The sequence below is a fragment of the Pezoporus occidentalis genome, unplaced genomic scaffold (genome assembly GCF_034315485.1).
Source record: "Pezoporus occidentalis ecotype Australia unplaced genomic scaffold, CSIRO_AGI_Poc_V1 ctg2, whole genome shotgun sequence".
Classification (NCBI taxonomy): domain Eukaryota; kingdom Metazoa; phylum Chordata; class Aves; order Psittaciformes; family Psittacidae; genus Pezoporus; species Pezoporus occidentalis.
In genome coordinates this window covers 453,680-481,668 of record NW_026913855.1, presented here as the reverse complement: position 1 = coordinate 481,668, position 27,989 = coordinate 453,680, and the positions used below count along the sequence as shown (strand labels likewise).

General features: G+C 41.2%; 1 protein-coding gene across 2 annotated transcripts in view; it reads left to right on the top strand.

The window, feature by feature from the left end:
• Positions 1-27,989, top strand: part of MYO10 (myosin X) — a 160,127-nt gene that overhangs the window by 58,060 nt on the left and 74,078 nt on the right. For both annotated transcript variants that reach the window (XM_062617671.1, XM_062617670.1), the window contains 2 exons: positions 7,005-7,163; positions 22,696-22,883. In XM_062617671.1, coding sequence (XP_062473655.1) covers positions 7,005-7,163; positions 22,696-22,883 — 347 coding nt within the window. The remainder of the gene's footprint in view (positions 1-7,004; positions 7,164-22,695; positions 22,884-27,989) is intronic.

Genomic DNA, 27,989 nt, shown 5'->3' with positions numbered 1-27,989 from the left:
TCCAGATGTCTCAGGCTCTGACAGGTCTGAAAAGAATTAGGGGGACTGAGAGGAAGGGTTTGGAAGTGGTTTGATTGGTAGGAAGAGGAACGAAGACAGAAAATGGCAGGAACCCAAGTGAGCAGAAAGTAAAGATGAAATAGAGGAAATTTATGGGTTGGGTGTTGCTCAACTGATTTTGTGGATATAGTAATGTGCAAAGTGGACATTTTGCACTAGAGGTCAAGATTAAGATCTGACTATGAAGGGAGGTTAGGGAGTGGGGTGATTCCCAGGGTAAATGGATAGGAATTTTACAAAACAAGTGGGAAAGAAGCTGATTCCTAGTTGGTGTGTGTATGGGATATTTGCGTGAAGACCAGCGTTAGTCACAGTAGTAACGCTATCAGTTTAGTTGGTAATACATTTATTTTTTTTTACCTCAGTAAATGCCTTACATAAAATTATTTTGTTTTCCTCCATAGTTTAATAGATAAGATTTTGTTTTGTTTGGGTTTTTTTGTTTGTTTGTTTGGTTTTTTGTTTGTTTGTTTGGGGTTTTTTGTTGCTTTGAAAAAGATTAAATTATGTGGCATCAAAGCAAGCCTTGGGCCCTGGTCTATCTTGTTGCCTGAAAGATTGTTTTGTGACAAGGGAATGGATGTCTAAGGTCAGCTGTTACAGAGAAATAGTAAACTATCAGACAAAAAATTACTTGGGTCACACTCTTGTCATGATTAACTGTAGAATTTAAAATGTCAGTAGTTAATCTGCTTTACATTTGGTTGTAAATTGCTTTTGATTTATAAGAGAGCATCCTTGTCCTGTATGTTAAGTATCTGCTCAGACAGTAGATCTCTCCAGGAATAAACAGTGAACTACTATATTTTTATTTTTGTTTTTAATTTCTGGGTCCTTGGGCTTGTCTTGATTTATTTTTCTCCCTGGAACGCTGCATTCCACTGCTTGTAATGTGAGCCCAAGGCCTCTTTTTTTCTGCTTGGACTCATGTATAAAGACATTTTGTAAGATTTATTGCATTCTTTTAACTTCTAAACATGAGGGAAGCACAAATGATGATCCTCAGTTCAGACCAACAGCAGAGAACAGAAAGAAATTGGTATTTTTAAGTGGATGTTTCTCTGTACAGTCCTGTATATTTTGGTGGGCTGCACTCATCATCTCTCTGCTGTGGGGTCAGTGACCGTAAGCAAAAAGATGCCTTAGGAGACTGATGTCTTGAGCATTCAAGCTGAGTCCTCTGGAGTTGTTGTTGTGTCGTGTGGATTTTCGTGGGCATCACCGTTGCAGTGGGGAGTAACCCTATGAAAAACTCACATGGAGTAGTTCCTGGGGCAATGACAGGAAGGCTGTGCACTTCACTTTTTGGGTCACAGATAGCTTTGCTTTCTGGTATCTGTGGTCTGGCCAGATGCTGTAGCAGTTGGTTTGCTAATATAATAGGCATTATTGAAAATAGTTTGCTTGGGTTTTGTTTTGTTTTGTTTGTTTGTTTTATGTAAACCTTTCTTTTAGGTGACTTCTTTACGATACCTCTTCGCCTTCGCTTTCCCTGTCTTACCTAGTTTTATGTTTAAACTGTGATGTTTTACATTACTCCTCTGGTTACCTGGATTTGAACAAGTTAATTTAGATCAAGTGTGTGACAAGATTTGGATATTTCTATTTTGCATGTAAGAATACCACTATTATCTTCTGTAAGGCCCTGCACTTTGTATGGTACATCTAAGGTTTGTAAGAAGTTTTCTTGCTTAGGGAAGGGCAGTGGAGGGAGGTTGATTGCCCCTTTTCTGTTATCCCTACCAAAACGCCCCACCCTTTTTGATTTATTGCAACCACACTGGGAAGAGGGACATGCTAAGCTGCGTAACCATTCCCAAGCACTGCAGCGTGCAGGACTTGGCTGGGGTCAGACACCACCACATCTGGCGTGTGTTGCTGATGGTGAAGCTGATGGCATCTGACAGCCTCAGGCAGTCGCTGCCCATGTGGTGGGTAATGGCCATGAGGAATAGTCCAGCTCGAGGCCATGGGCAGGCCTCTCCTTCCTGTCTGGAGGCAGCAGCAGTGAGGAGCCAGTGCCCACTGTCACCCCGTCCTCAAACCCAAATCTCAATCTTTGAATTAAAGAAAGAGACCTGAGCCTGCACTGTTTGGGAGTTGTGTTTGGGAGGGGTGAGTGTTCAGGTCACTGTGTAGAAGGGGCTGCCCTAAAATGCTCACAATATGTAAACTTCTCAGTAGACAATCTTGCATATTTTCAGAGAGCAGATTCAGTAGTTATCTACTTTGGGTCAGAGCTTCCAAGATGCAGACAAGCCTATTTCTGCGTTTAAATAAAAATCTCATGGAATGTCATTGAGATAATGAAGATTATTGTAATTCAAATACCAAATTGATGATCAGGAGACTTTTGGAGTATCTTCTGCCTTCCTCCCATCCAGTATGGATTATCAGCATCAGACCAAAGCCTTCCTGTGAAAACCCCCCGAGAGATTCAGTTGTGTATGGGCTCCAAGCAGACTGGAAGGCCTGAGTGTGACTTGTGGCTTCTGCAAGAAGTGGGAATTGTGTGGGCTTTTGATATGCTTTACCTAAAGACTTAATTCAGCATTCTCCTAAACTCACTTGACTCAGCTGTTGTGGTATCTCTTGTTACCTTTTAATGACCTTATTCAAGTAGGGATTTTTGTCACTTGTCATCATGTCAGAAAATGATGCTGTAAGAGAAAGCATTGTGTGCTCCTGTTGTTGAAGGCCCACTCTGTCATTCTTTCCTGGTGTTAATAAATTGTATTACAAACTAAATCTTTTGTTAAAATATAATTCTTAGATCTTGAGCTATGGGATAATTTGTCAGTGCAAAAAATTAATTAGACATTGTTTTGTGATACTCCCCTTAAATAAAACGCTTGAAGGACTTCTTTTCTTTTTCTCATGCCGGATTGGTTGCATAGGATAAGAATGTAATTTTCAACATAAAGAAGTGGGGAATATTAGGATTTTCATGCCGGTGGTTTTCATGCTCTTTTAAAAGCATCGGTGAAATTAATTTAATTGCAGTCGTGTGCCTCAACTCCTGATTTGTTTGTGGGTTGTTTTCTTTACATGCTCACTGGTCAATTTTAAAAGCATATGTTCATATAAAGTACTAGTTATTCCAAATTGCATGGCATTCAAAAAAATGCTTTTCTGAACCAAATATAAAGATACAGAGTTGCCTAAGAAATACTTGTACATTTTGGAGTACAATATTGCACTACTTATGCAGCAGTGTTCATGAAAAGGTGAAAACTATGCATTTACTTGTTCAAGCTATCATTTTTCTTTATATGTCTTTGACTTGGTATGTGATTTAGGGTTTGTTGATTTTTCCAAGTAGAGTCCCGTATGAAATTATTTATTTATTTACATATGACACTTCTGCTTCAGAGCAAACCCCTTCATGATACAGCAACTGCCAAAAACCCAATTACCCAATTACTGCTCATCTGCAGTCTCAACTTTAATCTCAGTCTGAATTCTCCAGGTTCATACAGTGCATTAGAGAGTGTCTTGACTGGCATTTTCTGCAAAGAGAAGGCAGTTCCTGCAGCAGTGGCTGGAGATCTGGACTATGTTTCAGAGGGTGACATGGGAATCTGTCCCATACGTGCAGTGCAGTTGTGCCCACATCCTGGACATGCTGGTGTGCTGTTGAGGATTTTCCCCTAACTTCTTTTTCCTTGGTCCCATGTCCCATGCTAATGTTCTCATTGTGAGATGATGAATTCATTTGCTCTAATTGTCCTTCTTTCTCATCTGAGTGGTATTTTTGGGAAGTATCAATGTGGATCTTGCTCTCAGAGATTTCAGGGCTTGACATTGTGTCCTGAAGCAGATCTGGCAAGTGCTATGAGTACCATGGTTGTTGGGCTGGTAGACCTTGACACTGCTCTGGATATGTCCCCGTCACAGCAAGGCTGATGAATTTTACCCAATTATGGAGAGAACATAATTGATTTAGTAATCCTGTAGATTTCTGAACAGATGTGAATGAGGATGTAGCATTGTATCATCAAAGTTTTGAAACAGGCTGTCAAAACCACACCAGTATGTTTTGTTTTACAGTTTCTGCATGTTGCCCTATTCTTAATGTTCAGTCAGATATTCCTGTCCTCACTTACCTGTCTCTTCAATCTTTCCCTTTTGACTAGAGAAAGAAATCTGATTCAGCAGCATGCGATTACTTCCTTTTAGTCGTATTCGCTTTCTTCAAGACAACAGCACTCCTCCAGCTTTCGAGTGTGGGTTCTCAGTTTCAGCAAGCTGTTAAGATTTGGGTATCTGATAGTTCCCTCCTACATTATTTTTGAGCGTGGTAGTGCCTGCACAGCTTTTTCCCATGTTACCTGGGAACATGGTGGCATGGGCCTCCCAGCTTTTCATGTTGCTCCCTCATTTGAGTACCTTTTTAGCGTGTTCATCAGCAGTAGGGACAGGAGATCAGTTTTGAAGTGGTGTTCTCCTTTCCCAGTGAAGTGCTCTTTACTGTTGTTTAGCCTATTTATGCTGTTTTGTCTTAGCTTGTTCTTTTTCTTGTTGTCCCTTGCATTGCTCCTTCATACCTCAACCTCTAATTTTCACTTCTATAATAAATTCGAGAGTTCTTATTTTGTGTGCTGTCTCTTTAGGGTTTAATTTATAGGTTTCCATGTATTCAACGTGTTTGTTATCTTGGACCATTTTCATCTTAAGAGGAAAGAAGTTTTTGCTGAATTCTCATTTAGGTTTGTCTTAAATCTTATTCCAAGTTTCCTGCGTATTTTACTTGACCTTCCAGAAATGCTAGCAGGATCCTTGAGGATGGACACTCCTGTATGCTGCCAACAGGCTCCTGTTTAAGTTCAGAAGACTCGTTTGTCTTCCTCTTGTCCATGCTGACTTTGTAGAATGGCTTTTGGTTCCTATTTCCTGAGGATTTCAACTGCTGCAATATTTCCTGATGTGATGGTCTAATTAGTAATGATAAAGTTCAAGGTAGCCTTTTCACGCCTTTGTCCTAATAAAGGCATGAATCAAGATGAAATAAAACAAAACAGGCCTGTCAGGGCTTGAGCAGCAGGACTGTAAAAAGCCCATTTTAAGGAAATGAGGTCTGTGCATGTGATCCTGCTGCCCTGGCTGATGACTTTGATCTTGTTAGATGATTTTGACCAAGTTTTACAGCGGGTTTAGGAACTCTAAGGGGTGCTCTAAGAGGCTCTGGTAAGAATTAAAAGTAAAGGAAAAGTAACTCTCCAGCATTGGAGAAGAAGTCCTTCCCCTTTCTGATTTGGGTGGCAGCCATCATGAAAAGTTGGTGTGTTTTCTAGCCAGTCAGTGCACACGCCAATCTTTGAGTGAGCTCACAGAGCCATTTCCTCACCCAGACAAGAAAGCAATGTGTGTGAGAGGTGGAAGTATGAGAACCAGCCTGAAGAAGAGAAAATAGTGGGTTTGAGTGGGCAAAGCATCTCTCTGCCCTGTGCAAATGCTTGTCCTGTCATCATGATGGTTGTGTACCACAAAATAAGGCTCAGATCTCTTGGTGTCTGTCTTTTTCCTACAGTTAGGGATTGTGCTTTGGATACTTCAAATTTATAGGAACTTTCCGATGTTTTGCTCACCTATCCTGTTGACATCTCTGTTGCCTTCCAGCATCTGTTTGAGATTTGTTTCAGCCATCCCCCAGTACACTTTGTGCTGGTGTGAGTGACAGCTGTAACAGTGCCATGGTCTGTGCCAGCATTTGGGATGCCTGGGGTACAATTTTGATGAACAAATATCATCAGACAGCTCATCTTTGTCAACTGGTGGGATATCAGAGTACAGAGCTTTGATATTAAGTCCAGCCTGTGTTCAGACTCTTGCTGCTTCGGCTTCTTTTTCTCACTGGTGCTCACCAGCGCTCAGGCTGCTGGTTATTGCGCTTCTTCCATCTTCTTTATAAATAGAAATTGTATATAAATTGAAATAAATTTCAGAAGATTTTTGGAAGGTTTTCAAAATCATTAAAGTATTTGCATTACCCCACACTTGACTTTCTCACACTGAAACAGTGCCATTATAAGGGACCCAGGTACATTGGCTGAGTAGTATCGGCTATGAGGTGCAGGCAGATATCTGTAAGGATGAGCTGCCAAGATGTAAATAAAAAGGAAATGGTAATCTGAATTCCAAAGCTATTGGTTTAGTTTTTAGTGGTGTCATTAATATTCATTAAAGTTTAACTAGGTTGTGGACATGTACCTCTTCTGAGCATATTTGTGGAAGTGCCTTCTGACTGAGTATTTAAATTGTGGCTTTTTTAGAGCTTTTACTGTCTGTTTGGAGCAAGCTTCAGAAATTCATCTCAAAAGTCCATTCACTAGAAATTGGTTTGCCTATTCATTTACAGATATTTGCAGCACACTGAACTAGGCACGCTACTTGCATTAGGAATAATGATCTAACCTGACAGCCATCCTGACCGGAGAATTGAAAGGAAACATTTAAGTGGATTTCAGTTCAAACATATAAATACTTGCAGCCTGTTGGAACAATAATTTTCATTTGTTGTTTTGCCCTGTAAAACATTTCTTTACAGAATAATTTGTGTATGTTGGGTTTACTGTAAGGGGTGGATTTTTGTTTGGTTGGATTTGGATTTTTGGGGAACAATTATTGCTTGGTTTATTTTTCTCTTGAAGAAGTCTAATAGCAGTCCAGATTGAGATGAGATTACATTTGCCCTTAAAGTGGAAAAGACCCCTTACAGTTCTCAGTGCATTGGCAGTATATGCTAGTTTTATATGACCCCTGTGTATGTATTTGGGGCTTCAGTTATTGTCAGAGACGCTTTAGAAGAAGGTATGACTGGCAGGCTATTATATTTTACAAGTCTGCACACTGATAAACTGGATAGGGAATATGAATGGGTATGAAAGCTCCATTTAATTTTTTGAATGTGTGTTCTGATATTTTCTTTGTTTCCCCTCTTTCAGGTATTCACTTACAAGCAGAGCACTATCACACACCAAAAAGTAACGCCTATGCATCAAACAAGTGCAGAGAGTGTGGAAGACATGGCAGCACTTGTAGATCTCCACGAAGGCTCCATTATGCACAACTTATTTCAGCGATATCAGCAAGATAAAATCTATGTAAGTTTCTTCTAAAATTAAGAAAAATATCCAGAGGGAATGTTTTTGAATGTAGAAGTGCTGTGTGCATTTTACTGTTCTGTGGTATCTCCCCTCCTAATGTTCTCCAGTTCTTTGTGTATCCACACAGAGCTGAAGCATGCCTCACCTAGTGACTTCTCACCAGCAACAGTGGAAGGAGAAGGTAGCTCGGGCTGGCCAGGCAATCCCTTGTATACCTGGCAGGGTTGTGTAAAGGGCTTTCAAGTTTCTCTTCTCCTTTAGACTCTCTGCCCCAACAATATGTGCTGTGTACATCACCAGGGACAATGTGGTGGGATTTAGTCTGAGACTGCCATTTGAGATCCCATCAGGCCAAGATCCAATTCTGATCACCTTCACCTTTTAGTATTACAAAAAAAGTATTAAATTGTCAAGCTGAGGACCCGTGCCATTAAATACAGAGTTGGAATTTGGGGTGTATTGAGAACAGGCAGATTTTTAAAGGTTTCAAAACCTAGGAATTGGTCCACACAGAAGGTTTTTTTTTCTCAGCTCTGTAATGAAGGGTTTTGTGATTAGATTTTTTTGTTAGTCTTAAACTGATTAGGTATTAATCTTTTCTGAATCTAGAACTACACTGAATGTGAGAAAGATACAAGGAATAGTGGCTGTTTATAGATTGTGTAATCTCACTCTTCAGTGGTTGATAGTTTTGGGTGGAGATTTTTTTTTTGTTTGGTTGTTTTTTTAAATTAATAATTGCTGAACAAAAATAATTTTTGTTTGCATCACCTCTCTAGGGCCTTGAGATTTGGCCATATATACAATTTATTCCAGGCTTCATCTATTAAGTTTAATTTATTTTTAAATGTGAACAGATCTTAGCATAAAAATAAACTTTCCCTCTGTTTAGAAATTTCTTTGATAAAAACCAAAAAGGGGCACGAGGAAATTTTGTTCCGTTGACATTACTTTTAAAGTGGCTAGTATGAGGAATTCTAAATGTTGAGGTAATTCTCTTTCCGAAAGCTTTTATGTGTGGGTTTTTTTTCCTTCAAATGAACCATTTTTCCTTTCAGAAAAAGAAATGCCACCATATATGAACAATCCTCTGTGTATGGAGGAAAATAGCTGCTTACGAAGAGTTTAGTTTTCTACCAGTGTTATTAGAAAATAATGCTTAGTGTGAGTCAAAAGAAAAAGTGCTTTCTGAGCCATTAAATGTACTCAGATGGAGGACACTTTCCCCTTTTAAAAAGCAAGTGTGTAGAAGGGGATGATTTTTTTGAAGAGGCAAAGAATAGCCTTATTCTGAAGAGACATGTCCTAGCTTATTTCTTAGCTTGTCAAGGCAAGTTTAGGGTATTCTGATACTTGGTGTTCAGTGCGGTGTACATTTCTAGACAAACAGGTTTGTGTGCTGTTAATGATGACTGATCTTCAGTTGTTGCTGAATGCTCATTGTACTTTCAATTTTGCTAATTTCACTGCTTACTCCTTCCTACAAGTCCACTTCACCTGAAAAATTATTGGAAAGGTGGTCAGAAAAAAGGTGTTTTGAAATGCGCATGAAAGCCTCTGTGTTGTCCTGCATATGTAACCAGGACCTTTGTGTAAGAAGCATCTTCTTTTCTCAGTCCTCATTAGTACTCCACTCCTGCTGTACCAGTGATAGTGTTTTAGCAGGACAGGGCTTCAGGAGCACAAACTCCAAGGCAAGCTGATTAAATAGCTTGAAAAATTTTATGAAACTTCATTGATACATGGGCTTGTGTTGCAAGAAGAGGTGTTGCCATTGCAAAAAGAACATTGTCTTTTCAAGCCAAAATCTCTTAACTGTGTTAAATAGTTAATAGTATTTTAATGTTTGATGTTAAAATAAGGACTGAAAGGTGCATTAACTTTACTATTTTCAAAGGTGTACTTGCAGCTGAAGAGATCAGATTCCTGGCCATTCTGTATTGAGACAAGACTAGTTCTTGTACAGGACACTAGAAGCCAGTGGAGTTCATGCCAGGAGCAATCAAAACTTCACAGATTGTACATCTGCCTTCTCCCTTCCCTCTGAAAAGTCCTCTGTCTTGGCCAGGAATTGCTTCATCAGAGTAGTGGGCATACTGTCTCTTGTATCCACCCCGGCACCTTGGTGTCTGTCCCTTGCACATTAGGGTTAAATTGGAAAGGCATGTGCCCCTCTCCACTCTGAGCTTAATATAATCATTCCTTTGGAAGACTTCTTGCCATCCTGAACATTAACCACCATATAATTGCTGTGTCCTGGCTTTTATCTTACAGGTCCCTTTTTACTTCAGCTCTGTGCACCTCCCTGTCCACTTTCTGAGCAGGGGAGAGGATAAGCAAAGGTGTATGCTGGCATTTTTTGAGTTATATACTTGTAGTATTACAAGCATATTAGTGTGGTTCTTAAGTGTGGCAGTTTTTTGCTTGTTTTCTCAGTGGCAATAAGACTGTACCCTTAATGAGCAGTGTACTTGAATCAAGATGTGTGTTTTGAGGCTTGCTTCTTTGCAGACACACAAGTTATGTGAAGTACAATATAATGAATTGTAGTATCAAGTGTATATAATTTCAGAAACACAGAAGAAACAAAAGGAAATTCAAACAGTTGCTGTCTCAGCAAGACAATTATTTATGCAAACCTTCCACTGCTAACTTGTGTGTATGCATTTGAGGAACTGTTACTCCAGCAGTAAGTATTTAAGTAAATATCTTCAGATGTCTGAGTTCAGTTTAATCTTCCTTTACTTAATAACATTTTTGTCTCATATAATCATCCCCGTGTTCCTAAGCTCTTCACTACTTACTAATTAATATTATAAAGGTATTTGCCATGGGTGCCAAGTTTTGTCAAATGTGTCCATGACTTACTTTGCTGCTGCCAACAGCTGCAGGTATTACAGGTCAGCAGAGGGTTTTCTGTATTTCTTGGTGAGGGAGCAATATTGATTTAGCATACAGCCTATGTTCAGAGCCTGAATGATGCCTGGCTCTGCACTTACTGAGTTGAGGCTCTTAGCTGAATCTGTGCTGTTAGTAAGAAGGTGAATAGCAAAAATTGTTGATGTCTACATGCCACCATCTTTTTGTATCAGTGTCAAGTCTGTTGACATCTACTTGTGATACTTTTTGTCTGAATTCCCTTAAAGAGTGTGTGCTTTCCCTTTTTGGGCTGTAAGAAGCATGGGATGTCAAAGCCCTTCCTTGATTACTTAAAGCAGGCCCCTCTCTGGTGCTTTTTCAGGTTTACTGATTAATAATGCTTTTATCTACAAGTGTGCTTCTGGGCTATCAGCACTTTTGTTGTCCAGGGAAGGATGGCAGCGATCATACGGTCCAGGAGTTCAGTGGGGGGGAGGTGTTATTTCCTCCCTTGTTTTACTCCATCAGGAACAACTTGATACAGGAGATTCCAGACATTGGGATACAAGGTTTAATGCCTGTCTTTGAACACTCAGATTAGCTTGCATGCTAGGCTGGTACTTGGCAACATATGGAAAGATAAACGCTCGTGCTAAAAGTGGAAGGTGCCCACATTTGAAAATGGAGCCTTTTGTGAAGGCGAATGCCTCTGAAGCAAGGCCAGCACAGGGCATGTGGAGAGGAAGTGCTTCATTGGCTGTCCTTGCTGTTGTTCAAAGAGGAGTTGTTCCTGAAGCTGTTGACTCTGGTTTACTTTCAGTTAAGTACACATTGCAGAGGAGACTGGCTTAGCCTTGGAGAGGACACCATAAACCACACAGCATGGGTTGTGCTGCAAGATGCACAAATTACAGTGTTTGAGCTGGCTCTGGGATGAGCTGCAGTTGCCTTGTCTCTGTGGCCAGCGGTTAGTTACTGATGTAGGAGGGCGAATTTCAGCAGAGCAGAGAATTAGAGAGCAGCTTTTGCTGAGGTGAGAGGCAGGTTGGGAGTAGCTGCAGTATACATTGTGCAGGTCAGGATGGAGGTTTTCAGTGTCAGATCCACCCTTGTTTGCCTGAGTTCAAGCAACAAGGAAGTTTCAAAGCACATCTGATTTTTTTTTTTTTTCCTTTTGAATTAAGCTCTGAAGTGCCAGGTAGGCACGTTCCCCTTTGAAGTGGTGATGATTTGACGCGTGCCTGTCTTGTTTAGGTGGAGAACATGTACCTATGCCCAGAGAGGTGTGCCGTGTGGGGTGAGGTGTGGCAGTCCCTTGGCCACCCTCCCCTGATGGAGAGACTGGCCTCGGGGTTGTCCAGTGGCTGTGTGTGGTGACCAAGAGGGGTGGGAGACAACATAACCTATTTTTGCTTACTTTCAAATTAGAACTGCAGCTTGCCCATCAGTAATTATAACCATCTGTGATGTTTGTGTGCGTATGTATAAAGACTTCTGTACCCGCCACGTAGACATGTAGTGCTGTAGCAGACACATCCACATCAGAGGGAGGATGATGGTAATTAGGAGCTCAGTTTTCGTGGCTGCCTTCCTTTCTCTCTTCAGCTGAAGCAACAAGCACAGAGTAACTCAGATGGGAAAGCAACATTTCTCCAATTTTTAAAGAAGGTGTTAAACTGGAAAAGTTGCCTCGTCCCTGACAAGGCTGCTTGCAGAGCTCCTGGCCACTTCGTTGCGCTGAATGTTCAGTTACCTGTTCTTAAAAGGTGTATTCAGTTATTTATGCAGCATTTTTTTTAATCTACTCCTGTTTGTTTACTTTAGCAGCATGTTCAGTTGTAGTCTGTTAAACTTGCAGTAATTAGATAATTCATCTCCCTCGAAGTCATGAGGCTTCCCTGAGGCAGTCTTTTGATGTTTGTGCAGTATTAATCAATAATCAGTGTCGGGGTTTATTCAGATCCTTTTTGCAGACAGACACTTTAGTATCCAGGTCAGTTGTTCCCTGTGAGTTGTTTGTGTCGGCTTTTGCATATTCATTTTTTTCTGAGTACAGTGAAATTTAATTTCACATCTGGTGCAGGTAGAGGCAGAGGCACAAAGGAAGATCAGTAGAAGACAACGGCCCCGAAGTGTTTACTTATGAAGACAAAAATGTTGTGACTGATTTCTGAAACAGAAAAAACTTGAATGCACTCCTTGTAGAAACTGAACCTAAAAAAAAGTAGGTGTATGAAGGACCCATGCACCATCCTGGACAGCTCAACAGCCTTGGTCTTTGGTCTGTCACACTCCATGGTATAAATAAGTGTGGACCACAGACTTTTAAAAAACCCCAAACGTTGGTAAACACAAATTGTGTTGTTAATTAGTACCGTAAGATTTATATATATAAATATTGTACAGGTACATTTAGACCAAGTACTTGGTTATTACACTAGCTCCTAGGACTATATTTATCCTGGTCTTGTCTGCAGCCCAGCTGTGGTTGCACAGCTCCTCTCCACAGGCATCCGATGCTCTAGAGTAGTCCCAAGTAGCCGGTTTGCAGGATCTGCTCTGTGGTCACTGAGGAAACTGCTGTTTATTTAATTGCTCTGCCTTTACAGTAAAGAAATTTGAAAAGTCTGCTGGTGAATCACAGTGTGTTTCACGCCTTCCTGTCCCCATGCCCATGGAGAGATGGGGAAAATTCTCTCCACCAGCTCTTTCAGTAGAGGTGAGAGCAGAGAACACCATTGCTAAGAATGCATGACAAATGTTACTTACCTCCATAATTAGCATGTTATGCTTACACACATCAGATAATGTTTTCAAAATGTAGTTCAAAGTGAATTCCTGTCTCCAAGCATTAATTACAGCTTCCATTTCACATCTGTTACTAGAGAGCAGCAGACAAAGATCTATAAAAACACAGCAGGCTTTTAATTGGAAATCTAGTGGACTTTATTTCTGGTGATTGCCATTTCTAAAGGATGGTCAGTTATATAGATCAACATTTGCCCGCCAAAGGCCAATTATCTTAATTTTTTATTTATTTTTCTTTTTTAATATGTGTTAGAGGAAGAACATAGTTGCAATGATGTGAGAAGTAAACAAATTCCATCAGCTGGTTAACCAGCTTTGCCTCTGAATTCTCCATACTGTAGAACTTGTGGGACTGCTAACAACCACAACAGCAATAAGGAATGTTTGCCTGAACTTTGTCCTTAAAACTTGGGGATTTTAAAGGTGCATATTTTCAGATCTTAGCAAATATTTCAGCCTGAGGTGTTGTGATGATATCATTAAACAGAGAGCTGCTCAGAAAGGTCTGTGTAATTGAGTATACTATTGCAGCTATGCAAACACCATACAATGTATGCAATGGCTACGTAAACACATAAGTTTATACTCTGGTTTGCAGCATGTTAGGTACTTGTTGGTAACCTCGTGTGTGTATATGCTGCCAGGGATCTTGCCCTCTGTCATCTTTCTGTGAGACAGATGGAGAGGCGGAGGGCATCAAAGTTTTATTAAAACAATAAAAATTTGCTTTCCTGTCCGCTCTGTACCAGTAGTTTTCCTCTCATATGGTTGGTTGGTAGGAGACTACCCTACCAACTAATGCATGCAGGGTCAACAGGGTCAGTTCCTGTTGACTTTCATGAGTTTGGAGTGATACCTAAGCCCTACTTAACAGTAACCTCATATTTAAAACTGCAAAGTAGAAATCTAATCTTTAGCAGGTTTTGTCATTGGTGATGGTACATATTACTGATGTCTTCTCAGACTTGAAGACTTCTTTTCATGTTTTTTTTTTCCTCCACACCTGTATCGGATGTCACTGCTAATTCTTACGAGCTGAAAACAGAAAGAAAACCAGCATGCAGAATCAAAAGGAAAATTCTTCAGTCATTTGCATAAGTGCTAACGGCAACTTATTGCCGTTCAGACAGAGCTTTTGCAAATGGTGCTGAACGCTTTTGCGTGTGCCTTTGCCTTGCTTACAGGTAAGCTTTGGCTCCTTTCTGTAAGGGTCTGTTGTTCCTAGTCCTGCAAAGGCATTGCGAGGTGGGCATGAATTTCAGCTCCAAAACTTAAGCTGCTTGTCTGTCATCAGCACATGTTTTCTTTACGTGAATTAGGCTTTGACTGTAAAGTGAGCTGCACAGAATTTACTGCTTGTGCGATGCCGTCCAACTGCCTTATTCACATATTCCAGCAGTTTAATAGTAAAAGGCCACAGCCAACCCATTTAAGCTGAGAATGAATTAAATTACTTTTTTAGTTATTGTCTACCTGCATAAGTGGACCACTGATTCATAGCCAGGCTTTTAGTTTTATTTGAAAAGATGGAGTCCATTTCTCCAAGCAGCTTCAGCTGTTTCCTTTTGATGCCTGACAGTCTTTCTTTTTAAAAGCAAGTGGGGTCCAAAAGTTAAATTAAGCAGGTTTTTGACTGCTAATACCATTTACCATCTTAGTGCTGATTTCTAGACCCACGACTGTTCAAGGCCATCCAACAAACTACCTGGCATAGACATAGATTTCAGCTATTCTGGCTTTTGATTTTTGTTTTCATGCTCTGTTAAAGCATAATTCCTGCTCTTCTTACTCCCTACTCCTGCTTTACTCCCCTCCTAAAAAAAGTTCTTTCTATAGAAGAGGTCTCAAAACATTAAGGACTATGGAAGTTATTAAAATCTGGATATCAGTGTGTAAAGTATTCACAAGTAGATTGAAACAAATCTCCGAGCTTTATATTGAAAGTATTACTCCGGTGTACTAGAGACACTGCTTTTTGGTGTGTCATCTACCAGCATTTCTGTTTCCTTTGCATGCCTTTTCTCTGAAAAGCCCCTTCATCTTCCCAAGATGAATCTATAGGAAGGAAGACAACCATTTTTTTTCTTTCCCTTGCTGGAGGGTGAATTAGACCTTCAGACAGCTTTGAAAGACTCGTTTGAGCATTGCGCAATAACAAAGCGGGAAGAACTAGTGTGTGGCCACAGGCCATTTGAAATGAAGTGAGAAGCCATGGGGTTGATGCTCTGTGGTGCCTTTTCTGATTTGAGCTAGAGATCGCCTGTTTAGAGTTAAGCTGCGTGCACAGATTACTACAGTCTGATGTGCAAAATCTACATTCGCATGCTGTAATTCAGACCGTGAAAATTACAAAAATCAATGTCTTACCCTGATCAGTTGTGCGTTTTGTTCACGAAGTCACCTCTTCTCACCACTTCTCAATGCTGGAGAGAGATACTCTTCCATAACTGTATACAGTCTATGCACAAAAGATCATTATCCTGACATCCAGTAGATAGGACTGCTACATGGTAGAGATTGTATAGTATTACTTAGCAAAAAAAGTGCAATAAAACCAAGGAGACTTGGTCCTTTTTGTACAGGAGAAAAGCTGCTAGAAACCTGTGAAGTTCTTAAATAAAGAAGGATGTCTCTCCGGCATCAGTATTACTGTCTGTTGGTTTGGTTTTTACCTTTGGCTCTAACAGTGCTCTTTTATCAGTTTTTCTCTTTATATGGGTTTAATACTTCCCACTTGTATTTTTTTTAGTGCCGATTCTGAATAACACTTGTAGAGTTTCCCAGAGTATATCCATCTACATGGAACAGTCTGTTCAGTAGGAGGAAATCAATGCAAAAATAGGATGTGATTAAGCTACAAGTCTATCTCTTAAGCCATGGAGAGCTTTTAGTTTTGTTCTGGTTCTTCACCATCTCTGAGCCTTCTGTGGAGTTAAGGTGGCATGTTCTGATTCCCTTCTGAAGGTCCTCTCCTATGGATGCTAATTCTTGCATTTGTCGTGCAGCTGGTGTGTTTACAAACAGCTCATTTTGTCTTTGATCCTACAACTGACCTTTAGAAGAAAAAAGGACAATTTAGGGGTCATAATGTTGTGCTCATTGACAAGCAACATGGAGATAAAGACAAGCACAGCTCAAGTGAATTTAGGCAGTTGGAAACCCACTATGAGCCACCAAACGTGGTGAGGGCTGCAGAAGTCCAAACAGGAAGATGATTATAAAGCATGACATTTCTGTCTCAGAAATGGCTTCAGGGGTTGAAAGCATCTAAACTTGTAGTTCAGTACTTCATTTTGATTGTGGTTTCTAAGAAAGGAGCTTGGCTTCAGACATGAGACAACTGGATTCCATCCCACTGAAATTAGCGTGGGGCTAGCTGAAAGATGGTGTATATTTACCATCGAGAGGATAAATCAAGGTTCTACCATGAACAAGGGCATTAATTACCATCCTGTTTATGGCATACCCTTGCCCCTTCTACCGCCTCCCTTAGAAAAGATGCCAAAATATGGCCCAGCCATCCTCTTTGCTATGCTGACGTGTATGTGGTTGTTGACCAAGTTATGTTTGCCTCAGAATGAACTCAGTCATGATTACCAGCAATCCCTTTACCTGAGATATCCGGCAATGAAAAGACTGTATCTGCAGTATGGGGCAAACTCTTTTGTTCCCAGGTTTTGTGTCCTGACACCTTGAAATTTGGTGTTCAAAAGTTTGACAGCTATTCTGTGGTCTTTCAAATGCTGTCTGCCTCTGCATGTTCTGCGAGAGCAATGATGTAATTCGGTAATGTTTCTGTGGCCACGATGATTTAAAGGTATGAGAGACCTGCCAGTTGTGTGGAACAGTGATCAGTGATAAAGTCTAAAACTGGCATATAAGTAGCTTTGTAGTCAGGCAGTTGCACTGCAGTTTTATTTGAAGTTTCCCATATATTAAGGGTAAGCCCAGGAAAATACTACTTGCTGAATAAATTGTCAGTTTGATACAAATACCCCTTTTAAAAAAGACAACAAACCCTTACTTTTCAGACACAGATTTAGTTCCTTAAGTAACTCCAGGAAAGTCAGGCATTGCTCAAAAACAACCCAGAAGCATAATTTTTGAGACATCTGTAAACATGCTTTTGCTTCTGTAATGAGATAGAGCCTTTTCTTGTCCCAGAGCAGAAAATCTTGAAAGTGCTTTTAAGAGAGCTGGACAAAGTGCTGTTTCTCAATGTTAAGGTATATATCTGTAGCAAAACATCTTAATTCTGTATTTGATCAGTTCCAACATTTCTAGTACCGGGTTGTAAAGAATATATTGATTTTTGGCATCCTTGAAGAAACACAATAATAGAAACTGAAGAATGCAGCCTCCTTGTGCCTGTTTTAATACTGCAAGCAGTTTTAATTTCAGTTGTAATTACTGATGAAAGACTTGGTTCAAGAGCAGAAAAAAGTCGTCATCATCGTCCATCTTCCCCCCATTTTTGTACTCTTATTTATTTAAGGAGGAATGGGATGTCTTGAGTGCTAGAAGTCTGGGAAGTACAGAGGGGTACCTTGATTTAGAGGGTGAAAGGAGGTCATGAGAAGTGTGGGATAAAACTGATGGCCTTAAATGAGAAGAGCAAGCTTAAGTGCAACACAGAAGTCATAAAGGATCCTCAGAAATAGGAAAGTTACGTTGAGAGGCAGAAATCTTGACATAAAGGGGAAGAAGTGGAAGGTGGATGATTGTTGGATATGGAGCAAACCTGACAGGATATACCCCAAAAAGAGCCAGGTAGTCCTGCTATATTTAGTCTGTTTGGTTTATAGGACCAATTAAGTGATCTTGCATTAGGGCAGTTTCCTTTTTCATTGCTTTTTCCATGTAGAGAGCCTGAAGAAAATTTTGAAGGGGAAATTTCTTGCTCTACTTCTTCCTCTTTTAGTCCAAAGGCCCTTTCTGCATGGGAAAGACAGACATTTCAAACTGTATTTTTAGTTCATTTATTGCATACTTGTTTCTTGTAATTCTAAGCTAACTTGAAAAAGTGTATTTTAACCACTGAAGCTTTTTGCATCATTTACATTTGTTTGGCATCAAAATAATGCAAACTGTCTTCCTTAATAAACAATGTCAAGCCTCTCTGTTAGGCACAACTGTGACCACTGCAAGTTCTTCTGGAGTATTTCTGTGGGTATCAAAAATCTTCATGAGCTCTTGAACCTTGTTAAAGAACTAATTGTCTTTGAGTGTTTGAAGAAGTCGGGTGATTTCAAGACATGGGTTCAAAGCTGATTGCTATCAGAAGGCAATAAGCAAAACAAAAAAGCATTCAGAGAACTGATGAAAAATCTCTTCCTTTCTCAAGCACATCTTTCATTTTGACTCTTGAGATGCCATCACCTTATTGAATGACTAGCTGAGAAGACAGGGCTTGAACTCCTGATTTTGAAAGTCCCATTAGAGGATCAGCAAACAATCTTATTTCCTCTTTTTTGTGCTAAAAGGGGAGTAGGAGTGTCTGTGCTTTGTGACCGAAAGTGTTTTGAGAGATGCAGTGTCAATGTAAAATTTCAGTAAAAATTTGGAAGTGGAAAAGGAACCCAACTTTTTAATATGATAATCAAAGTGTTGTGTTGGGTTTGGGGCTGAATAACTCAAATTAATTCTAATAAATTCTAAACTAATGGATTAGCAGTGATCTGATGACAAATCGTTGCTGTTTTAGTCTGTACCAACCAAATTAAAGAGTTTGTGAGTGGTTCTGTCTAAAGTGCTGAGTCAGTCGCATAACAGAAGAGTAAACTGCCCTCTTCATTGCCGTTTAAGAAGTCAGGCTTGTGACAGGAGCTCTACACAGTATTTTTCTGAAATACGCCTCAAGCTATTTCAACTGGAAGTCTGCAGAAACCCTGTCTGCTTGCTAGTGCTCTGGCAGATGTGTGAGCATTTTTCCTATTCATAACTGCTTTGGAGTGCTTTCATTAAAGTAAGTAATTATTGACTGCAAGAATCAGATTAGAAACTGCAAAGAAAAAAGGGAAAATTTGATTCACTCTTTTTAAGCAAAGTGGAAGTGACATTCTTATGTGAAAATACCTTTTCTAAAATTTCATCTAAATGGATGCCTTGTGATGTTAGCATAATCAAGTAACCTAGAGGTACTGCTTCTGACTGTTAACTTCTTTGATTTGCCATATGCTGATGCCTGGTGCAGAAACAGCGCTCAGGAGACAGTACCCATCTGCTGAATGGCCCTCCATTTTTGTGTATCTTTACACTGGTTTAACTTGCTTCTAAGGTGCTTCCACTTGCAAAACCAGAAAGTTTGCCCTCCCAAAAAGGGGTTATGTTGGGTTGCTGCTCAGAGTCCTCAGGGGAGGGAAAGCAGAGCCCCAGGAACAGGGAGGGAGGTGGTGAAGCGGTGCTGCTCATCTGCCTGTGGGTGCAGGTCACGCCATACCTCAAGTTCCTGAGTTCATGGTGCTTAGAGGTGCCAGGGTAGAGGCTAGCCAGGAGTAGGATCTACTGTTTATAAAATCCTGCTACTAGTAAGAGCATGTGATAAGTTACTGGATGGCAAAGTGACTGGGAGTGATGTAAGAGATTATTCTTGTGGCAGATCTTGTTGCTGCTGAGTATCCCAGAGGAAATTTAAAAAGACTTTGGGAAGATTTGTCTTTTTATAGGAACTCTTTTAACACCGGGAATGGTTTTTAATAACAGTGCTACTTCAGCTCATCAAAACCTTGCTGAGCTACCTTGGGTTAAGGTGAAATGTTTGCTTTGGCCAGCAAACTCCTACTTAGTCCATGCAGTTACCTTGTGCGGCTGTTCCGGTGTTGGACTATGACATTTGGTAGATGACAAATCTGATCCTCTGTGTCTGTGAAGGATATAGCTGTTCTTGTGATCTTGCCTTGGAATGAAGAACTTGTTTTTTTCAGGTCTTGATTTTATTCTGTCTGTATCATTATAATTTGGTGGCGATTTGTGCACACATTTAACTTGTTTTGCAAAGGGGTTATACATACTCAAAGCACTGGAAGACGGGAGCCACAAAATAGGAGCTATTTCAGTAGAGGCTGTGGTTCTTCACATTTTTGCTGAAAGAAAGAGAAAGAATTTTTAAAGTATGACATGTCCTGAGGATCAGGTGATTCCAGAATTGTTTTCACCTGTACCATTTCTGCTATTCACCAGGTTCCTGTTATTGCCATGATACACTACCTTTTCTCTATGGTACCTTACATGAGTTACGAGGCAATGAAGCCAGCTGACTTTTCTTATTCTCAGTAATTACTAATATTCTGGAAGTGTTGATACCATTTTTGAAAGTGATGTTTAAGCCATGTGAAAGACTGCTTCATGTCAAGTAAGTCTGTGCAGAAGCGGGCTGCTGTCACCTCTTACATTATTTACCATTTGCAATAGGAGAAGCAGTAAAAGTCACACTGTAACCAGTGCTGGTTCAGTTTTGCCAGTGCTGTATCTGTCACAGGAAGATCTGTGGGCTAGTAATGTTGTACTGTCAGGCGCTTGATCCTGCAGAATCTATAGAGTGGATGCTTACAGTTATGAAGTTAGATGGTACCATGTTTCATAGGGATTTTTTTAGTTGATTCTTTGCCATGGCATCTGTTGTGATGACATGCCTTAAGTTAACTGTTCTTACAGTTTAGTAAGGCTTTTGTCAGACTTTAGCAAGGTAAAGAACAAGTTCTGTAGTTGTCCTATTGGTCGTGCTTGCACTGTATTCATATATTCAAAAAAATCTCTCTTAAGATTTTGCTCCTGCAGTCTGTGCAAAATATGTATCCAACTGGGGAAGTTTGTTCTTAGAGACTTCCTTGTTAGTTATTTAAGAGCCCAAGAGGGGATGATCCCAGGAAATTAAGCTGTTGTCTCAGAGCTGTAATTGCCTTGTGATACGATCTCGTGTTGAAATGGTATCTTTCCTTTACATGAAACCTTCTGAGCTATTGCACAGCATGGCGGGGGGGAGGCAGGGTGGGGGGTGGGTGGGTTATAAAACACACAGACTGAAAGTTCCCAGCTCTGTAAAGGGTACTTGAGTTACAGCAAGGAGGAATATTCCCCTCACAGCTAATAAAATTGTCATAACTTCAAGGATACTGCTGTAGTCCTCTTAGCAAAAGCTCAAAGCTGCTGCTTGTGCTGGCGTGATGGAGGATGAACAGGTGGATAATGGGGAATGTAACAGCAGGGTAACAGTGAGAAAGCAGAGCTGATACACAGTGATAATTACATGTGAATTGAGGAGGAGGGAGTGAGGTAGAAGTGGAATGTAAATGCTGTGGAAGACACTGGCAGAGAGGAAAGGAAAATGGTGGGGGGAAACGATGGCCCCTGGTCTCAGTGAGTGCCCCCAGGAGAAGAGGGAGGCTGCAGGAGGAGCATGTGGGGCTGCGTTTCTGTGTCGTGCAAGATGCTGCTTGCCTTACCCAGCCCTCTGTGGGTAGGGTGCTGAGGAGGTGAAGAGAGCCCCAGTCCTGCTGTCAGCTTCACAGCTGGCTCCTGTCAGCACGAGAGGGCTGACTGCTGGTGAAGCATCTGCCTGTACACAGGGACCGTGTTGCAGGGCTGGAGGCTTTGCAAGGCTGTTGAAGCCAGGTGTCAGCTTCCTGCCTGCAACCGTGGAAAAGGTGCTTGACAAAATGAAATTAGCATCACAGCAGTAACACTGCACATATCAATTAATTCCACGTGCCCCAGATGTGCTGGAAATCCTGGAGAGAGCATGCTTCGTGTTATCTCCTACCTCAGTTCAATTTCATCTGAGAAATGTGTTGACGTGCATAGAGGGTGACTGAGAAAATGAACAGCATTGCAAATAGACTGTTGCAAATGATGAGAGTGCTGCAGCCTAATGAATTAAGGCAGTGGGAATGGGTATAAGCTGCTACCTGGGTGGTTTTAACTGATGTGTTCCCTAATTGCAATGGGATAGAAATGAATGCCTAATCAGCTGCCATTCCACAGCAAACTAGTAATAAATTAAGTTGCAGAAACAGAGTGTTTTGAGAGCATCTGCCAGTTCACGTGCTTTTCTTAGGACGTAACAACATATAATGGTGCTAGTGTCTACCACAGTGTCTGCTACTTCTGTTTTAAAAATGAGTAACAGGGAAGGACTTGGATACTCTTACAAAGAAGTATGGACTTTCTCACCAATACCTGGGGGACAGTCAGGTTTTTAGTAATTTCAGCAAGTCCCTACAAACACATGAGAAGCAGCTATAGACCAGTGCTCATAGGCATTACTGTGCATCTGTAAGCAGTGTTAAGGCAGGAATTTGTACAGCCAAGAAGCTCTGTGCTGTAGGTGAGGTAATGATGAAAATGTGACAGAGGTGGAAACAACTTTTTGGAAAGAAAGAAAACAGGGAAAAATAGAATCGTACAATCATGTAGGTTGGAAAAGACCTTTAAGATTATCAAGTCCAACCGTTGCAGGTGTTGCCTGCAGAGTTACTGAGGGTGCGCTCAATCCCCCTGTCCAGATCATCAATAAAGATATAAAACAAGAGTGGCCCCAGTACTGAGCCCTGAGGAACACCACTAGTGACTGGGCACCAACTACATGTGACACTATTCACCACCACTCTTTGGTGGTTTTTTACCCAGCAAACAATACACCTTTCCAGGCCATGAACAGCCAGTTTCTCCTGGAGAATGCTGTGGAAGACAGTGTCAAATGCTTTACCAAAGTCTAAATAGACGGTGTCATCATGCTTTCCCTCATCAACCAGGTGGGATTGCTAGGCTGTTGCAAATGCGTATTTGTTGTCTTTCATTTGAGAAGAGTGTTAATCTGTTCCACCCTGTGTATAATAACAACTCTGTGGGGGCTGTGTACTTGCAGACCTACATTGGCTCCATAGTTGCCTCTGTGAACCCTTACAAGAGCATCCCAGGACTGTACGATTGTGCTGCCATGGAGCGATACAGCAAGCACCACATGGGAGAGATCGCACCTCACATCTTCGCTGTGGCCAACGAGTGCTACCGCTGCCTTTGGAAGCGCCATGACAGCCAGTGCATCCTCATCAGGTAAACGGCAGCTGCCCCTGCTGCTTTGGTTGCCCCTGCCGGTGAGGCTTCCAAGGTGATTTAGGAGCATGGGTTTGGACCGCATAGAGAACTCCAAAAGCATGCAGGTTTTTAAACCATCAGTTTTGGAAGAGAGTTCTGAACTTCCTCTGTATCGTTCTGTGGACCTCTAACAAAATGTTAATTTTTCTTACGCAGCTTCCAATATCATTTAATGAAAAAAATCTATTGTATTTTTGAGCATTTATTGCTACTCACCCATCTAATGTTACCCTAAGTGCTTTCCCCACTAGTTAAAAAATCCCTGTGCAGCTCAGTAGTTTGTTACTACTAAACCCTAAATGCTGTGTCAAGAGGGGAAGAACAAATAACCTACAAGTCTTGAGAAATGTGCTAAATAAGAATAGCAAAGGAGAAAACCCTTCTCATTTCAGCCACTTAATTCTGCCTGATTAATCTTCCTTGCTTAATCTTGTTGTGTTTTAATTTAATGGTGATAAATAGCTTCCTGTTTGATCCGCTGTGGCACTGGTACTCAGGGTTTTGCTGCTGCCCAATGTACATTGAGAGCAGTTGGCATTTCAATAGCTTTTTGCTGCTTTCAGCTCCTCCTTCCTTCTTGCTCCAGAAGAGCTGAAAACGCAGCCAGCTCTTTTCCCTTTCCCTGCCTGCCAGCTCAGCTGCGTTGGCTCGCATGCAGGCAGGGAAACTGAAGCCTTGCCTGCAGGATCAGGAAGAGCAGCTTGGTGGCAATGGCAGTGTGGGAGTGATGTCTGGGGGTGACTTGAGAGAGCTTGTGTTTCCCTCCCCTCTCCTCTCTCACCTTTGCAGTGTTTGTGATTAAGCCTGTTTGCAGCACATACTAAGTGTGAAATGCCCTTCAGACAGAAGGTGACACAATTTCGGCTGTCTCACAACCTCCACAGGGGAGCCCTTGTGACAACCATGGGACCATGGCATGGGTAGAGAGGGGAATGAGGCAGAGTGAGAGCAGCACCTTCTGCAGGACACAGTTTCTATTGGCTTTTAAGATTACAGGCCAGTTTGCAAGGCTTCCTGGGTAAGAGGAGGATTTGGCACAGGTAGTTCAGCACCTGGGCTGTCGTTAGAAATGTGGATCATATGCAACGCATCTAGGTCTGGTTCCAACTTTCTGCAAGTTCTTGGGTCACAGTCCCTGCCTGCCATCACCTCTAGGCAGGTTCTGCCTGGCTGCGGCACAAAGACAGAACTGATTGCGGTTTTCAGCTTTCTTCAGTGTATTTCTCCTTTTTGTCACTTAATACATAGTGCTGTGCATACAAAGCTGAGTCCAGGTGACACTCCAAGAAAAGATGGAGTGTGCAAAGGTCTTTGTCATGTGCAAATAGCTAGCCTGGACTCATGCTTTCACATTTTAATGCCAAGTAGTTACTTGTTAACGGTCCATGTACCCAAATTTTGGGAACCAAAATCATTTCTGGTGCCTAGCAGGTGGCCCCCAGTATTTTTGCCATTTTGTACCAGCTCAAGTATCTTCTTTTTCCTGACAGTTCCCCAAAAGCTGCCAAGAGAAAAGCAGGTTGTGTCCTAAAAGGATGTAAGCAGAAATCTCTGATATTCTGGAGGAGTCTCCAGCAGTCCCCACTGTGTAAGCCATGGTAAAACTTGGTTAGATAAGCCAGAATGTGGAGAAGTTCTGCATTAGCAGTCCCTTTTAAAACAATGATTTGTGTAAGTTCAGTGTTTTAGACAATGGTCACAGTACCAACCTTGTGAGGGTACCTTGTTTCTACAGAAACTGGGGGTACATGCAATTCGAATAAGAAAAATAAGAAGACAAATCTACTTTTCTAAACCAATATTATCTGCTGTATTTCTGGAGGACTCAAGGCAGGATTTTTTAAGATCACTGAAAGTTTGCAGTGGCCCTTATGAGGCTGAGGAAAGTGCCTGTGGTCATATACTTAGTTTGGAGCATCAGAAATGGAGGTGTTACAATGTGCTTATCAAATTCAGCATCTTGGTTGTTCCTGCTTCATCTTTTACTGGCTTAGAGTTAGGTATTGCAACAAGGCACTGCCAGGCTTTCTTCGTTGCAGCTGGTATTTGATAAAAATGGTAAAATGGAGCTCTGCAGTGTCTGAATTCAGGCAAATATTCTGGTCTTGTATTTAATGTAAGAGATTATATAAAGGAAAATCTGCTGCATCATGAAAACACAGTTAACAGTTACATCCAATTAAAATGAGTGACTTGTTCGTGTAGGCTTCATGCTCTGAAATGCAGTTTCTCCTTCTCCTAACTTTTGGATCTTAAAATCCCAGTGGCACCCATGAGGTGAGGTGCTGAACGCTTCCTGCTGATCTTCTGGACTTGAAGTGCCCTCTGCTGGCGTGCAGAATTAGCGCAGCTCTGCGTTGGAGAAAAAAAAAGCTTCTGCTGTTTGGAAATGCTTGGGATATTTGTCTGGGTGGGGTAAGATGTGAAGGTTAACGCGAGAACCTGAATTAATAAGCCGTCATCGGTATTGACTCAATGTATAATATAAATGCAAGACCATTTTTCCAGTGTAACCACCCAGACCAGAGGTAAAGAGGAAGGAAATGCAGAGGAGATTATATTAAATGGAGTCATCTGAAGATGCTTATTTACCAGTCTGTGTTACACGGGCTTATTTTAATTCATGAATATGCTGCAAAAAAAAATGATTTAGCAGCCTAAAATGTCAACAAAATGTCATACTGAAGGAGCTGTGCACAAACTCTGCATTAGCATTTTTACAGAGTTGTGAAATGGGATTTTTGCTCTCCCAGGCTAAAAATCCTTTATCTGGCTGTTTATTTGTTTTCATGTAGACAAGAACATCTACATCAGTGAATGCTCAGCTTCGTGATCATCTGAACCTTAACCACAGGGTGCAGTTTAATTTAAAATGGGGGGGGGGGGGGGGAGCCCACCACAGTTAAATTCAGTGCTACAACAGACATGTTAAAAAGAAATAATATTAACATCTTCTGATTTTTCAGCTGGGTGCCTCAGCAGGAGCGTGAAGGGAGTCCATCTTACTCAAGGAATAGCCAAACAGCTTGTCCTGATGTAGGGAAGGGATCAAATTCCCCCATGATTATCTATCTGATGTTCATAAGTCAGGACCAAGTTCAAACCTCTACTCCTTTATTGGAAGAATAGGAAAATATCTGTAGGGGAGGTTTGGGTTTTTTTGTTGTTGCTACTTTATTTAAAGTGGTCTAGTCTGTGCACAAGCAAACACATGCTCTTCTCTGAGACAATGGCAGTTAATATTACCTGAAAGCATTCAAAAAGATGTGTAAAGCAGTTGAAGGAGCAGCAGCATTCACCCTGAATGACATTCAAGTCAGTGCCGTGAGTGTAAAATCAGTCTGACAGCAGTTTGTTCTCTCTGTTATCATATGATGGCCTGACATTTTTGTTTTGTTGTTCAGCTTGAAAATCAATGTGAATAAAACCAGTCTTTGGATGAGACCCAGACTTGTGATGGGAAGACATTCGTATGAGACTGACACACCAAAATTCAGATGTGCCTCTGATGAACTGTATTTGCTGAAGGGCCTGTTTTGTCTGTGTGCATTTGTCTTTGTGGTTTTAAAGCTAGAAGACAGAACTGAGAAGTGATTCAGAGTGGTGCTGATGCTGCCTCACTCGGGTTATGGCCTTCAGAATGAGGAGTCTCTCTCAGTGACCCCTTTTCCACTGCAGCAGTCTGGAGCCTAGGCTGCTACGCCCTTAGCGAGATGCCCTGCGTAGAGCAAGTCATGGAGAAAGTCTAGAGATCTCCTAAGTGGGGGCCTTCTGGGTTGCTGTCACACTTAATATATTCACAATATTGAATGTGGTGATGTAGAATGAGCTGGCATTTGAACTCATGGGATGGAAAGGTTGCTGGAAATGTTGGCTGTGCACTAAAAAACATCACCCTTTTACTAGCCTTGGCAACTTCTTGTAGGTGTAGGCTTTCTAAGGAGTCTGAAAGATTGATCCCACTTAACGTACCGTTAGTATATGTGCTGTAAGGTCGAATAAACACCTTTAAAGTTGAGCATTCTTGTTCTTGATTTTCATCTCATTGGTAATAACTGTTTTTTATAAAACCTTTCATAAAGGAAAAATGTAGAGCCAACTTGACACACATAAAATTATGGGCCCCAAGCTGAACAACAGCATTCAGGGGTGATATCTTACTGTCATGCCAGAGAGCTCCAGGAACCCATGCACTTGGTGCTCAATAGTTATTGTAAAACTGAATAGAGCGGTTACTAGTAAATGAGTAGAGGACATTGGGTAAATACATCCTTTGTTCATGCCTTGAGTATTTTGCACAAGCCTTTTCCCCCCTTGCTTTATATCCAGGAGGACGTTGAGGTGATTCAGAGGAGTGATTGGAAGTATAGTATGGCTCTGTCTGTGGGAACCGCTAATGGAAACAGGCAACCTGAACTGGGGGGCCTACTCATGGAATCATGGACAGTAGAGAGAGTGCTGCGATAAGTTATTGGTTTCTCCTTCCAATATGAGATCTAAGGGGCATCAAATGGTGTTAATGGGAGGCAGATCTGAAAGAACAAGACATGATCATATGCTTTTTAAGGGAGTATGGTTAGAAATTCATGGATGATAAATCCACTGAGGGTTAAAAGACACATAGAAACTAGGTTTTAGATCAGGAACCCTCTGAACAGCAAATAGCTGGAATATGAAAGAACACTGAAGGAAAGTATTGTATGTCTTCCTTGGGCATCTCCGTTTGGTGACTGTCAGAGATATGACAGTGGGCAGGTAGATCTTTGGCCTGACCCATTTCTGGGCCTCTCGTAGTCTACAAAAAAATCAAGAGTGTATAATTGTGCATAATACCAACTGTACCAGAGATAGTCACGGGAAATACTTTTCCATTAGCTTTGGATATCTCAGTTGCTCTCAATTACAGTGGGGTAACTTTCAGCTTCCATAGAACTACAGATGCTCCAGAGCATGGGACAAGAGGGTGGGAGGAGAGGAAGGATGGTGTCAGTGAAAGAGTTGATGTTCTCCTTGGTACCTATATCGCTGCTGTTGAGCTATACACTGCTCAGAGGGTGGGAATTT